Source organism: Anopheles bellator, chromosome 1 (assembly GCF_943735745.2).
Source record: "Anopheles bellator chromosome 1, idAnoBellAS_SP24_06.2, whole genome shotgun sequence".
Classification (NCBI taxonomy): Eukaryota; Metazoa; Arthropoda; class Insecta; order Diptera; family Culicidae; genus Anopheles; species Anopheles bellator.
In genome coordinates this window covers 23,247,695-23,262,370 of record NC_071285.1, presented here as the reverse complement: position 1 = coordinate 23,262,370, position 14,676 = coordinate 23,247,695, and the positions used below count along the sequence as shown (strand labels likewise).

The 14,676-nt window shown below is 51.4% G+C and overlaps 1 protein-coding gene across 1 annotated transcript; it reads left to right on the top strand.

The window, feature by feature from the left end:
- The first annotated feature begins 1,539 nt into the window (after positions 1-1,539).
- On the top strand, positions 1,540-9,719 carry LOC131215248 (uncharacterized). Its single transcript, XM_058209634.1, has 5 exons — positions 1,540-1,554; positions 6,700-6,825; positions 6,900-7,491; positions 7,564-9,449; positions 9,510-9,719. Exons 1-5 carry the CDS (start codon positions 1,540-1,542, stop codon positions 9,717-9,719), a joined length of 2,829 nt encoding a protein of 942 aa, XP_058065617.1.
- Positions 9,720-14,676: the final 4,957 nt, after the last annotated feature.

The window sequence follows — 14,676 nt, the reverse complement described above, 5'->3', positions numbered from 1 at the left end:
TGCTACTTTGTAGCTATCAAGCCGCTTAGCAGCCCTGCACAAAATTTGAAAAGTGAATTCAAAGGGCTTCAAAAGGCTCAAAAGAGGATGAACAGACTTTGGTACTAATCGGTAAATTAAACTATCTACGAGCTTTGTTAGATAATATTTTTAACTAGCACCGAACAAAGTTTGTAGCTATGAAAGCAATGTCTCGTCCAAATTACCTGCACAATGAAATAGAACCTGCGGCGTGCCACCGAATGATATAATTTGACGTTCGAGACGTTCTGCATTTCATCGCAGTTCCAGATCTTATCGCCGGACAGTAATGAGCTTTTATCGATTCGCTTCAAATCAGTCCCGTGTTTCCTCTTCACAGCACACAGACAGATACAATCGCCACAATCTGCGATCGGCATCTCGCGAAACAATCAGCGCGAACGGATATCCCCGTTTACAATGGGTCCGGTGCGCGCGGATCGGAAGCAGGGCAGCAGACCCGGGCCCATTTTCATAACAAACGACGGGCCAAAGAGTTAGGTCATTTATGCTGCACGCGGCACTCGCGAAGCGGAACTTTCCATTTCCTTGGAAGGGCCTCCGGGGGGCGGACCCGATGCTCGGCCCCGGCTCGGATCGATCCCGGCGAAGACGCGGTGAACGAGCCACGGAGGTACGGTGTCAACGCCGAGCGCCAAACCGGACCACCCGACGGACAGGTGAGTGTTAAGAGCGAACGAAAGTGAACCCCTCGGCAGGCTGCATCTCCAGCCGAGGGCGGTGCGCCACGGGTGAATGCATGATCAGGCCGATGGGAAGGGGCTCGAGGCTCGGGGCGCGCGCGCTTAGTGAAGTGTGTTCCGCAAAAAAACAACAAACTCATTTTGCACTCGCGGGGGGGGGGGGGGGGGGTCGGGGCGGAACGGGGGGGGGCTGGCGGCACCGGTGTCAGGTGGAGCGAAAGATTTTATAGTAAACATTTCTTTCCTTCAGCTTCAGTACCGTCTTGGCGGTGACCGTGAGCGGATCGTCGACCGTCGTCGTTGCAGAGCCGTTTCCACACCCCGATCGCCGTTTGCCGATGTGCCGAGTGTCTATCGAGAGTGTGAGAGAAAGAGAGAGAGCGAGAGAGAGAGAGAGAGAGAAAGATAGTCGAGTGTGAATTTCCACATTCTCCGTCAATTTCATTTGAACACTCCGGGCGGCCGAAATCGGCGCGCAATCGGTAGCGATCGATAGAACGTGAAAAACAGAAGACTGCAACAGCCGAACAAGCGACGAATTCTGGTGGCGAAAATTGAAAGTGTCTCGTAATCGCGGATCAGAGTAGCGGATGCGGTGCGATAACGGCATTCGCAGTGCAATCGGAGATAGTGAACTGAGGTGATGCTACCGTGCGCGTGTGACAGCCCTTGCCTACACTGAGCGCACACGGGAGATCAAGTCGTGAACGATCGAAAGTGAAGTGAAGCAACACCGGCGCTGGTTCCGGGTGCCGCTGCCAAACGGGTTCAGTTTCTGCTTTCCGGCACCACAGCACACAGTAGAGTCAGCAAGATGAGGAAGCCCTGCGTAAGTGATTGATAGCTTTAAATCCGCTCGGAACCTGCCCCAGCAACCGGCAGCAGCGAGCAATAAAAATCTACAAATGGGTGATCCGAACTATCCGACCGTTTGGCTACTTTTTGGCGTATCCCCCCGGTAGGGTGTCCCAGTAGAGTGCGAGTCTGACAAATGATGCTGATAATGATTTATGATGATTGCGCACCGAGACCCGCACCGAGCCAACACTTGGTCGGGTCCAGTACAGAAAGATACTCTTAAAAAAACGAAACATAAACGCAGCATAAAAAGAGAGGAGCAGGATGCTGCGGATGGAGCAGAGCCGACAGATCATACCGATCGTACAATTGTGAGCATGTGAAGCGTGTGGCGGCGCCTCGGTGAGCTGGTGTCGAGCACTTACCCATTGCGGGTGTGGGCACGAGGCGCGAAACAATGCGCAATGCGCGCGCCGAAAGCGCCCCGAAGAGGGAAACATACACATGGCCTCACCGCGCTGCGCTGATGCTGATGCGGATGAGGTAAGGCCAGCGATGCCAGTGCGATGGGGCACTTTTCCCAAACTCTTTGGACCGGTCGGAAACCGACCGAAGGTTGTGCCGCTCACATGCATGGCCGGGCTGGCTGGCTGGCTGACTGGCCGGGAAACAGAGGTTCAATCAACCTCAACACAAGGTGCTTCCTTCGAGCGCCGACGTTCCTCCGCGGAGCTTTGCTCGGAACCATGTAATCTAATATGGGACAAACGCGCTGGGTTTCGGTTACTGCTGCGGGTTGCGGACCGCCACGGCCGTTGGCGTGCCGATCTAAATTAAGTTTGCATTCGGTGGGCGCGAAGCAAGCAATTTGTTTTATGATAACGTTTTATGTAACGCTCCCCAGGAGGGAAGCATGTTTTTGGGGATGCGCGTAATCGAACGTTGTATCCATTTCTGCACATTCCACGTCCGAATGGTTGCGTTTGGGGGAACCGGCGAACCATTTCTATGTTGTTTGTGTTCTTCCGTGGCAGGTTCCAGTGAGCCGTATTATGCTTCATCCGCTTGATTGCTCATTGCTTTTGGGGGGCGAACCACCCGAACCACCGATCCACAAGAGATTCCACTTTCAGCATATTTCTGACATCTTTTGTCCTAAAATATACTATGAAATGTTTACCGGGAAACAAACTTAAACGCTTCTGGGGATTATTGTTTGCAGTGAGATATAGAAAAGGCTCATCCTGAGTATCTTCTGGCTTATATCGGTATCATTTGGACAGCGTTAACTTCGTGCCAGCGAAATCTTTAGAAAACAAACGCGTTTGCTTATTGCATTTGTTAATTGAATTTTGGCTTAAATGGTGATCCAATATATTTATTTAAAAGCCTTATATTAGCCTTTACTGAAAATGTTTCGATTTGCGTCAAAAAATACCGTTTTGTAGGGAAATTTGCCTTGTCTTTTCAAAGATAACTCCATAATGCCTCTTTCAAAGAAGTTTTGGTCATTAGTGGCGAAAAACTCGAGCAATTCATTTGCACAATCTCCTCTTGATCGCAATTTCTTGTCACTCTGGAAGTGTTGCAATGCGTGAAAAAGGTGATAATCCAAGCTCCCGGAGTTTTTGGCGAGTCACTAAGGACGTCTGCGACATTTCGTTGTCTTGATGGAACACAAAATTATTCTTCTGTTGACCGATTCTGGCCATTTCTGGCCAATCGCTATCTTCGAACGGTGTAGTTGTTGACAGTTGAGATCTGAATTTAGTGTTTGGCCAATGGTTTGGCCAACGAAAGCAACTCCTAATAAATGGTTTATTTCAAGTCAGGTTATATGATGATAACCAGTAGAACCTTCCTGACCGTTTGTAATTGTTAGACCGTTTGGGCTGCTTCACCAAGCTATGGCCACAAATGTTTTTACATAATATGTTGAAAGGTATCCCATCCCCTGTTCCCATCCGTTTAGGAAAAAGGGCGATTTCAATCCGTTCGTCTAAAACTTCGTAGAAGGAAATTCAATCCATCTTGTTTTTTGGTGCTAATTGTTTTGGCACCCAAATATCGAGCTTCTTCGTGAATCCAGCTTTGCACAAATGGCCTAAAACTGTTTGATGGTTAGTTTTTAGCTCCTGGTTGATGCCACGGCTGCTAACATGTCGATAACTTAGCCAACTGTTGGAGTATCGGCACCATAAACAGAATTTCAGCGGGCTAGCTTTAAATTTCGCTTTTATCGAAGAAAAACTGTGAAAGCATTTTTGGAAGTGTGAAGTGTCTAGCTTTAAAATGAGCTTAAAGTTGAAATTGTACGATCGATACTTCAAAAGATATTGATCACTAAAGACATCTACCGAGAAAGTAATGGATTGCTTTTCAGCCAACCTTATATGCTGTGGATAGTGTAACTCAAGACCTCTGACATTAGGGGTCAGTTGTCTAAGTTAATCCTTGATTGGGGGAATATAAATCTGTCTTACTGACGTGACTGTCAGTTTATTCTCGTTGCATATATGGATCGTGACGTGGTCATAACGTGTTCGGACGCCACCAAATCGTGATCCCGTAAAAATGGACCACAGTCTACCGTGGCCTGATTTATTACTTGATGCGGAAGAAGCGACACGCTAGGCAGCATTCGTTGGTCCACCAACATTTATGCATTCGTTTCGTCTTTCTTAGCTGTGTTGTGTTGTTAGTCAGGGATTTATAGTCTGTTCCGGGTCGCTTGAGCTCCCCTTACTGAGGCACCGTTTATTATGTAATCGGATACAAACACGTGTAAAACACTTCTACGCTTTCCATGCAAAGTTGCAACGTTAACAGACTGACGTAGCCTAGACGAATGGATGGCCGAAGGAACAAACAAGTTCGGTGTCGCCAAAGAACGCTTCGTACTCACAACATTCGTGCGCTTTCGCTCGCGGTCGGACCCAGGTGGGGGCCTCCAAAAGCTCCGAGCCGTGTTCTTTCCTTGAAGCACTAAATGTGCCCCATTTCACATTCCGACCGACCGACCAGTGTGAAGCGCCCGTCGACCTTCGGGCAGAACGTCGCTTGATTTGACGCTGATTTTGGCAAGATTCCGTTTTTGCCACCATCCAAGGTTGTGCCGGGGAGGCTAAGGATACTGATCCCCCTATCGTGGGTGCGAAATTGAACCGAAAATAGAGGTGTGCGTAGGAGAGCACTCGAGTCTGGAGGAAGCAGCTACCCCACTCACGGCGCCGTCCTCTTGGCCCTGCCACCGCTTATCCTTCGGTTTTTCGGTCGGTCGGAAGCGAGAAGAAAGCGAACTCTGGCCGTGATCGACCACCGAGACCTTGTGCCGCGGTGGAGGGGGGCACCGTAATGTAAAGCGGCACGAGCAAAGAACTTTTCCGACATCACCGTGGACCGATCGCGATCTGATCGCCCATCGCCCGATCATCATTTCCCGTAATTGCCGTCCATCGCGTGAGGTGTTCCGTTTTCTCGATCCATTTCATAATACGCCAACGTCGATGATCATGGCCGCCCGGCGGGGTGGCGACGCTTATGTGCGATCCATTAACACGCGGTCTACGGGGTTACGAAGTGGGCACGGCGCTTGCTTCCTTAAACGACCGCTGCCGGTTGTCGAGTGCAAGGCTCGCCTCGCCTTTGAAGACAAAGTGGCGCCTAATGGGCTCCGCTCGGGTGGTTGGGGCGCGAAAGGTTAAGGGATGGACATAGCCAAATTTGCCACAGGCCACAAATTTCTCCGTTTCTCTTTGGCACTCCAATAGTTTATCAGTGTAACGAAAACAACAAATCAGTAAACAAAATATAAAATGCAGTCATATCTAACAGATGTTAACATAGTTTGAAAGTTACGTTCTTCCTCCTTTCAACGCATACAATTTTATGCAAATCGGATGACAGATTAAAAAGTTATGAACGTTTCAGTGTCAGGAGATTTACAGCCGTGTTAAGGCCACTTGAATTGCTGGAACGTTGTCATAAAAGAATTTTTTCGCGGCCAATTTGAGCTTAAAGATCAAGAAGTAGTCATACGGTGACAGATCAGACGAATATGGGCGATGCTCAAGGACTCAAATTGAATTTTTGTTTAAAAACTGCTAAACTACGACGGTCTTGTACATTGTCGTGTAACAAAAACATCTTCTTAGCCACCGTATATTCAGGTCGTAGTCGGAGAATTCTTAACCTCAATGTTTTTAGTACTTCTAAATTCTTCCCGTTGAACGTTGCACCTTGAGGAAAGAATTTCTTGTGGACCAAACTATTCGAACCATAAATCAGCATTATCTTCATTAGTGACTTTTGGTTTGACTTGAGACCATACGAAACTCTTGTTCTATTCATACACTCATCACCATAAATAAAATTTAATATTGGCTCGTTGTTCCATGTTCCGTTTTTTTTGTAACACGGGTACTGAACCTAGTGACACATAAACTCGCACAATCATACATCCGATTTGCATTAAATTTTATGCATTTGAAAGTGGAAGAGGGTAAACTATATTACCAACTTCTAGATATGGTTGTATCATATATTTTTTGAGATAAAATCTCGTTATTTAAAGGACGTGGGCATACTGGGGCATTGCGAACTAGCACAGAATTCTATGCTCGATTGTAAGCTTCGCTCTCAAACGCTTCGTATCATCAAAACGTCAAATCCTAGATGGGGACCGCAGTTCTCAGGATGACTGACCGAAACACTTGATGTTCCTGATAAGATGTCATCAGAAAGGTGAAAAAGTTCTACTCTTATGGAGTAAAGAAATCCACTCCGATGGGCTCGTTGTCGTCGTCCGCCGTTCTCATGACATGACCAGCTCACTGTAACCTGAAGAGGCGTATGGGATGGCCCACTGGATCCGTAGTGGTTCTGAGGCTTCAACCGTCCAGAAGAAAGGCTGTAAAACAAAAAAACCCGGAAGTACTGTGCAAAACCAGTTGGAAGGAATGAGACCCATATTTCCATAGTTTAGTGGTTCGCAGGGCTTAGCGAGAGTGGCATGAAGCTTGTCTGATGCCAAACACTTTCACTGGAGGACGATTTAATTCCAAGTTATTTAAATTGATTTTTTACTCTGCGTTTTCCCTTGGAGGTGTCCCAGTATTTAGTGACCATTCGAGTTCCTCTTCCTCATCTTCTTCTTCTTATTCGTCTCCCGGGGCAGCTTCTGGTGGCGGTGCTACTACCCCTGGTCGCTGCCGGTGCTCGACCACCGGCTGCCGTGTTCGAGGATGTGTTCGAGCTGGGGCGTCCCAATGCAGCTTTCCTGGCCACGACCGATAGCCACAGTGTAAGTCCCGTCCGATCTGGGTTGGGTTGATGGGCGTAGTCACCACTCACGAACCGTTTCCGTCACGACCGCAGGGCATGAAGGCGTACCTGCGCAAGAAGAAGTACCGCCAGCTGCGGGATCCGGTCCCGCAGGCGTCGACGATGGCCGCGTACACGGCCGCCCACGAGCGCTACCAGAGCCTGGAGGAGAAGCGCAACGATCGCATCCGGATGGAGAACCTCCGGCAGCTCGCTTCGGTATCGTCGGTGCGGACCAAGCGCCTGGAACCGCAGCCCACAGCTCGGCCTCAGCAGCGGTCGAAGCAACCGAAGCGCATCGACATCGTGCCACGCGAGGTGTTCAAGTTCGAGCTGGCCGACGCAATGATCACACCGCTCGAACTCCCGGACCAACCGACGGGCGATGCGTCCAAAGCCCGCACGAAGCGAAACGATCCCGGAAGCGAGCGGGTGGAACCGGTTCCGCGGGAAATCTTCCGGTTCGAGCTGGGTGATGCGATGGTCTCACGGCGACACGCGGCAAAGTCGCTGAACACTAGTGGCCCCGCTGCCGTCCCTCCATTCCACAGTCGTCATCGTCGGTCGGCAAACGCCGATCCGCGGGATTACGTCAAGTTCGAGCTGGAAGATGGCCGAACGGCTGAGGGTTATCGAGGTGCCCGAGGCCACCAGACCACTACTAGCAGCACCAGGCAGCCCACGGCTTCCAGCAGCACCGCAAAGCCACCACCGAGCACCCGGACACCGGAAAACCTACGCCACCCGTTCACGTCATCCGACAGCTACCGGCGCGGCAAGGTGTTCGACGAGATCGTCGAACGTCCCGGCCGGCGAAGGGCAGTTCCGCGGAAGGAGAAACGGGACAGTGGCACTCAGGAAGCTCAGATCCAGGAGGCGGAGCAGGGGGAGCAAGGGGAGGAGCCGGTGGCGGACATGAGTCCGGAGGAGTCGCGGCGCGTCCGGGTGCGAGGCCGGAAACCGAAGCAGATCGCCAACTACGAGGATCTGCCACCCGGCGTCCAGAAGGCGATCGACATCGCGATCAAGGAGAACGAGCGCATGAACGGCGCGGTGATGACGGTGGTGGCGGCGGGGGAAACGGGGACACTCGCGGTCACGTCATCCACCCCGTCGAGCTACCAGTTCGGGGACAAGAAGCCGAAAACGAAGAAACCGTACAGTGCCGCCGTCACGACCAAGATCACGGAGCCGAAGTTTGTGCCGAGCGCGAAGCTGTCCGAAACGAGGCTGCCGGCGGTCGAGGAGGAGTCCAACGGTCTGACCGGGTTCCTGCCGAGCCAGGGAGCACCCGTCACTGGAGCGCCGGAGTCAGCGACCAGCAAGCAGCCGCAAGGACCGAACACGTTGCCGGGCATCCCGAAGGCGTGGTGGTCATACTCGGACCTGAGGCGCCCCAAGCGCCTCTACCACAAGGCCGCGTACCAACCGCATCACCACCAGGCCCCGCTGGTCGTAAGCCCGCAGTACGTGAACACCTTCAAGCCGCAGCAAGGACCAGAACCGAGCGGGAGCGGGAATGAACTGTCGGCTGGGTACCATCGGAGGCCCGCTCTGTTTACGCCAACTTCACCGCCCGGAGGTCGTACCGCGTCGTCCGAAGTGGCCGGGACCGGGTTCGGTCCTTCGGACGAGGTCTACATCAAGGAGCGACCCAAGATTCAGTACGTCATCAAGGAGATTCCGGTGCAGGTGAAGCAACCGCGCACGAAGATCACCGTCCAGCCGAGCATCTCGATCTCGTACGACAAGGACGTGACGGGTCCGGGGACAGGGCCCGCCGACCGGGGATACGACAACCCGTACGGGCCGATCGAGCTCCAGTACGAGCAGCCGGCGGTCACCAAAGAGCCGCCCAAGTCGTTCCAGAACATGAAGATTGTGGTGCCCGATCCGCACGACGATTCCCGGGAGCACCAGGAGCGGGAGTACCAGTACGAGAGCTACAAGACCTCGAACGAGATCGACACGACGGGGAGCAGCATCGCGGCCCTGTCGGCCCTGATCGGACAGCGGCCCAGCGTGCAGCTGCAGGGTCTCAGCGAACTCCTCCACATGCCGGTCGCGATGGGTGGCCACGCCTCGCAGCGACGCCCCCAGGATAGTACGGCCCCGATCACGTTCCCCGAGTCATCGACGCCGGCCGCACCGACACCGAAGCCATCGCGTCCCGGCTACCGCTCGGTCCAGATCGACCACGGGCCGAAGATCCTGTACGAAGACGACAGTCTGTACCGCACGGTGCAGATGAACCCGCAGCTCCAGGTACCGACGGGCAAGGAGTACACCCCGATCAAGGAGCTGGTGGCGGATGTGGCCGATGCGGACCTGATCGGTCCAACGATCGCTCCACCGACCCACGCTACCTACGTCATCGGGACGGGCCGGCAACCGTCGACGCCGGCCCCGATCGTCGAGCACCACGCCGAGTTCGACGAGGAAGAGGCGGGCCACGAGTCCAACGCGTACCGGCACGTGAACGTACACAGCACTCCGTCCCCGCTCGTCCTGGGCGATGGCCTTGCCGCCGCTCGCTATCAGGAGCAACACCATCACCACCATCACCATCATCACCACGACGGCAGCAGTGACGAGCACTACGATGTAGGACCAGAGGACCTTACAGAGTTTAACAGCGATTTACAATTGCTTCTCTCTCTGCAGGACTCCGAAGGATACGCGTTCGGGTATCGGGTGCGCGATTTCCACACCGGCAACGATTTCGGCCACGTGCAGAACCACGACAACGGTGTGACGCGCGGCGAGTACCATATCCTGCTGCCGGATGGACGGGTCCAGAACGTGCGGTACACGGCCGATGAGCAGGGTTTCCACGCTGACGTCACCTACGAGAGCGTTCACCAGCCGCAGTGAGCCGCAAGAGGTTGGGTCGAAAGAAAGCACGATTCTCGAACGTCGAATCGATTCGGGACAAGCATGAATTTATTTCGGTTAAATTTAGAATTATGTTGAGCAGGTGATGTAGGAGTAGGTAAGGATGGTGGGCGAAGACAGCGGTTTATGTTTGTATGTTGTTTGAAACGTATATTTTGTCTTTGCCGGCGGCATGTTTAGGCGTTAAATGAGAGTGTTGCGCCGCTCGATCGGTGCAACACCACTTGTTGCGTGGCATGTTGCGCCCCGTTCGCAACAAAGCTTCCACTAGCCGACACCAGGGGTGCTAGTGAATGTGAAAAGCTCGCTAGCGGCTTAATTTCAAGATTTCGACCGGGATGACCCAGCTTCCGAAGTAGTAGTAGAGAGCTCGATCGTTCCAACTTTGAATTTATTATTTATGATCCTTTCGCGCAGCTCTCTCTCTCTCTCTGCCTCTCTCTCTCTCTCTGTCTGCCTTTCACTCTGTGTATAGCAAATCTAGAGCAATTGCTGTCTTGTCGGGTTATTGTTTTATTAACATCTTCAGTTCCAACACGCTGTTGATGTTTTTGTTGAAGTTTCACTTTCACACCGTAGCTCGGTAAGATCGGCTTGTGAGTACGTTAATGATGATGAATCCAGGGGTCTGTGCAATTTTCTAAAGCAACTCGCAATTAGGTTTCGCTTTTCGGTGCACCGATCGGTGAGCTAAAATGGAAACGGTTCGAAGTTGTTTTACGACATAGTTTAGTTCTGTAAGGTAGGCCACCAGCGAGCAGTCCTTGGCATCTCCCGTGCAGTGTGTTCTTAGGATCTCCGCCAACCTCGTGCGCAGAAGAAGAAGAATCGAAAAATAATCGAGGTAAAGAAAACACGCCGCACGCCGAGCAGGGATCGGAGCGAAATGCGCTACATTTCATTGCCGTTTCCCCCAAAGCTGGCGTGCGCGGAGTGTAGGGTTAGGTTACGAACTATTTCAAGCCAAACAGAAACCGTACCTTTCGTTGCGTTCTATTTAGTAGTTTTTAGTAGTTTGCGTTTTAACGTTACCTACGCTCCACCTACGCAGGAGAGATGGATGGATGTGCAATAAAGAAAAGTATTACCAAAAGAGACGCCCCAGAGGGTCGATTGCTTCATCGCTACCGTGTCGAAAATGGCACCGTTCAGAGTCCGTTACCGTTACTTCGCCAAGGTCGTCTTCGACTCGACGGTGAATTAATTTTGCCGCGACGCGCTACCGTATGCAAGGTTAGGGCGCCTCGCTCGCTAATAGATAATAGAGAGCTATTAAGATCATCTTAATAGGTTTCCCATGAGCGCCCGAATCCACCGAAAGCTGCCGTCAACAGTCCGCCTGCTCCGCCTCGGGAGCGGTTAGAATCGGAGCGCGCTTCCCACGTCGGCGCTATAAATCATCCGCGACAAAGTGGTGTCGACGTCGCAGAAATCCTGCGGTGGCTCTCTGGTTTGTGTGGCACCTAACGGAGCGCGATGCCGGAAGCTGCCGTTCTGTGACAGTTTGGCACGGTATAGGTCGGTCTGGTCGGCAAGATCCACAGAGATTGGAAACCACAGATCGTGCCCACACTCACAATGTAGCGGTAGGTCGGGGCCCGGTCGGATTAGTTACAATGTCAAAGTTACACTGTACAGCGGTTTTCGTTTTTGTTTGATACTCTTGTCTATCCACTGTTATTATTATTATTATTATTTATTAACCAGTGTTCGCCGTCAGGCTAGACACGGAATCTTAATACTAAAATATTTACAATGGGTCTATGTCTGTCGAAAACGTTGTCGAAAGATCAATGGCAAAAATTGCGTTAGGCGATTGATCCTCTTGCCGTGAAAAGGTGATCTTTATGTGAAAGTAATCAACTCCCTTGTCAAAAAATGTGCGGAAATGTGCTTCCGAAAATAAGTTCACTCTTTCAAGTAAAGGGATCGACACACTATCAGAGGTATCCAAGTTACAATAAGTAGATCAAACATTCAACCAACGGGTCTAACATTTGGCAAATGGCTTAAAAATTGAGTCAAATCAATCAATCTTTTAGCAAAAATTATTAAACTTTTAAGGGAAACATCAAACACTTAACAAATGGGTCGTACTATTTTAGAAACGATCAACCCCAAAGCAAATGCTTCAAACCTTAAGCAAATGGTTTAAACATTCAGCAAAATGGATCAAACTTTTGGAAGAAAGGGCAAAATTTGTGGCAAAGCTTAACAAAAGTATCAACACAGTGTAACTTTCAGTAAACGTACCAAACATTTGGCAAATTGGTTACACATTTAGTAAACGAGTCAAACTTTCAGCAAAACCGATGAAGCTTTTGGGGGAAAAAATTAACTTTTAAAAAGTAGATCATTCTCTTTTAGAAACGACCAAACCTAAGGCAAATCCAAACCTTAGCAAATGGGTAAAATATTGGATTGAATTTTCTTTTTAAATACAGATATGCAAACAATTTAATTTTAATCTGGATGAATTTTTGTTTCGACAACAGCGTACCAACGTCGCGATGATAGTTCCTTGCGCAAAGCTGGAAACGCCAGGGAGCCACCGGAGATCGCCCACCAGTGTATAGAGCTACGAGAACGCGACGGAATGGATGAGTTTGTTTGGTGAGCCTCAGAATAACCGTCGTCGGATGCCGTTCACGGATGTAACTCTGTTCATGGGGAGCGGCCCCCCGTGGCGACGGTATGCTGCCGCCGCCGCCGCCGCCGCTGCACTCTAATTCGATACGCCGCCAGTCGGTCGTGTTGCGTCTCGGATGCCCGGGTTCAGCGGAGGAACCACCAACGACACGACACGACTGATGCAATGCGAATATCATCATCGAAAGACGGCCGTGTTTCTGCATCATCTGCGGGGCGCTCGGAATGGAATTGCTAGCCCGCCGTGGTTGTTTGTGTATTTATGAGAGGTCTTGTGATCTTCTTCTGGCGGCTTGCTGCTGCTGGAAGGGATGTATTGATTTGCCAACATCCCGGACCGTGCCGCGTCGAGGTCTCGCGTCTAGTCGTCGCGGCCCACCGATAGAGCCGGCGGTCCAATCAACACCTGCGGCTTGATTTGATACAGTTATTCACACACTATTTCATCTCTGGCGCCCTTTCGGATCCAGCATCTCGAAGATCGAGCCATCGTCGACCACCCCGCAGGGGGTCAACCTGTCTAGTTGCAGGTCTAGGGGCTCTCTCTCTCTAGTTAATGTCGCGGCTCTCACGCTAGATCACGTCGGACGATAAGAGAACTCGATGGCGTACTACAAAATGAGTTGTCTTTCGGGGGAGTGATATTCCCAAGGCGCTGCTTGTTGGCACTCTAGAACGGATGCGGGGTGTGCAGAGTCACCAGTAACGGCGCCAGCGTCATTTGTCAGGAATCGGACCGACGCCGGCTCCATCGATCCCTTTCCGTGAAGCGCGATGGGGTTGACGGCGATGATACCCGCTCTCGGATGTTGGAAACAAGGCAGCATCGCCACAGGGGGTCCCAAACATTACCCCATTCGTGCCGCCGGTAAGGGCACCAGACATCACCGCCCCCCGCTGGTTCCTTCCCTCCGCCGGTGAGCCGGAATGACGAAAATTGGAATTCTTGATATTTAGTAAATGCCGTTACCGGTGCGTCTCATTGTACGACGTGACAAGGTGAAGTTTCGGCGATCGCTTGGCCCCGGCGTGGAACGGAATGGGGGGCCCTGTTCGTTGTTTCCGACGTAGACCTAGTAGACCAGCATCGAGCTTCGGACAGGAGATCGTCCTCTTTGCTCGTCCACCACCAAAGGCGGCGCCCGTTCGAAATCAATATTGTGAAGGTCTGTTTACGTTCTGTTATGAGACGTATCTTAGCCCGCACCCGTGTATGTGGCCGATCCGGTGGCTGGTGCATCAATTACAGGGGAATCACAAAAAAACCCGACTTGAAACCCGATCGACATCCGGAAACGGCATCCGACACCGCAACAAGGATAGGCACTGAGACACACCGGTCTCACCGGTCCAAGGGGGCCTCTTCCACCGTCAATGGGAAATGATTAATCGCCTTAGAATCGCGGAATGAATTGTTCAATGATTTGTATCGGTCCTTGACATATCGAAACTATTCCACTCGAAGGGAGAAGATGTTGCGCGATCACACCGCCGCTCGTCAACGACTACGCGAACGATTTGCCGACCGAGCGACCGGCTGAGCTGAGGGTTTGAAGATTGTTTTACATGTGGTTAACAGTGCAGTGCAAAATCGGAAAAACAAAAGCAGCCAACGCGTGGCAGGCACATTCTCATTAACTCGGCATCTTCGTTCGATGGGCCCGAGCACCCTTAAGACGGTTCGCCCCGGCACACGACTGCCTTGAGCTGTCTAATTATGATCCGGAGGCTGCAGGGCAGAGAGCGGGGCAGTAAAAACAGCGTGGTGTAAAATTCTGCTTCGCTCCATAAACGGCTGCTTCGGAGAACCGCAACAGCCGGAGGGACCTGGCGGCCTGATTGCCGCGGGACTATTGTGGTAACAAATGTGATTTTGACATTTTCTGGTCGATCCTGTAAACCAGACACCGGGACGGGAAATGTTGTGCCTATCGCTCTAGGGTTTTCGTTAGGATTTTTTTTCGGTTTTCGTTAAGAGAGAGCTACCAGCGTGCGACCCAAACCAGATTCGGAACCTTACAGATGGGCTCGGGCCCTTACGGTCAACTAACACATCTGGTTTCATGTAAAATCTTATGGCCCACGCACGAAGTACCGGGTATCTTGATAACGAAGTTGCCTAAAATCGTACTTCTGTCGGAGCACGTTATCAGCTAGCAAGTTTGGCTTAACGCCAATGGCACCTAAAGGATACAGGTGATAAAATGCAAAGCACTCATTAAATGCAACTGGTTGCAATCAAAATTGCTATGGCAAAGAAGATCGAATACACTGGGTTGTTAATTAA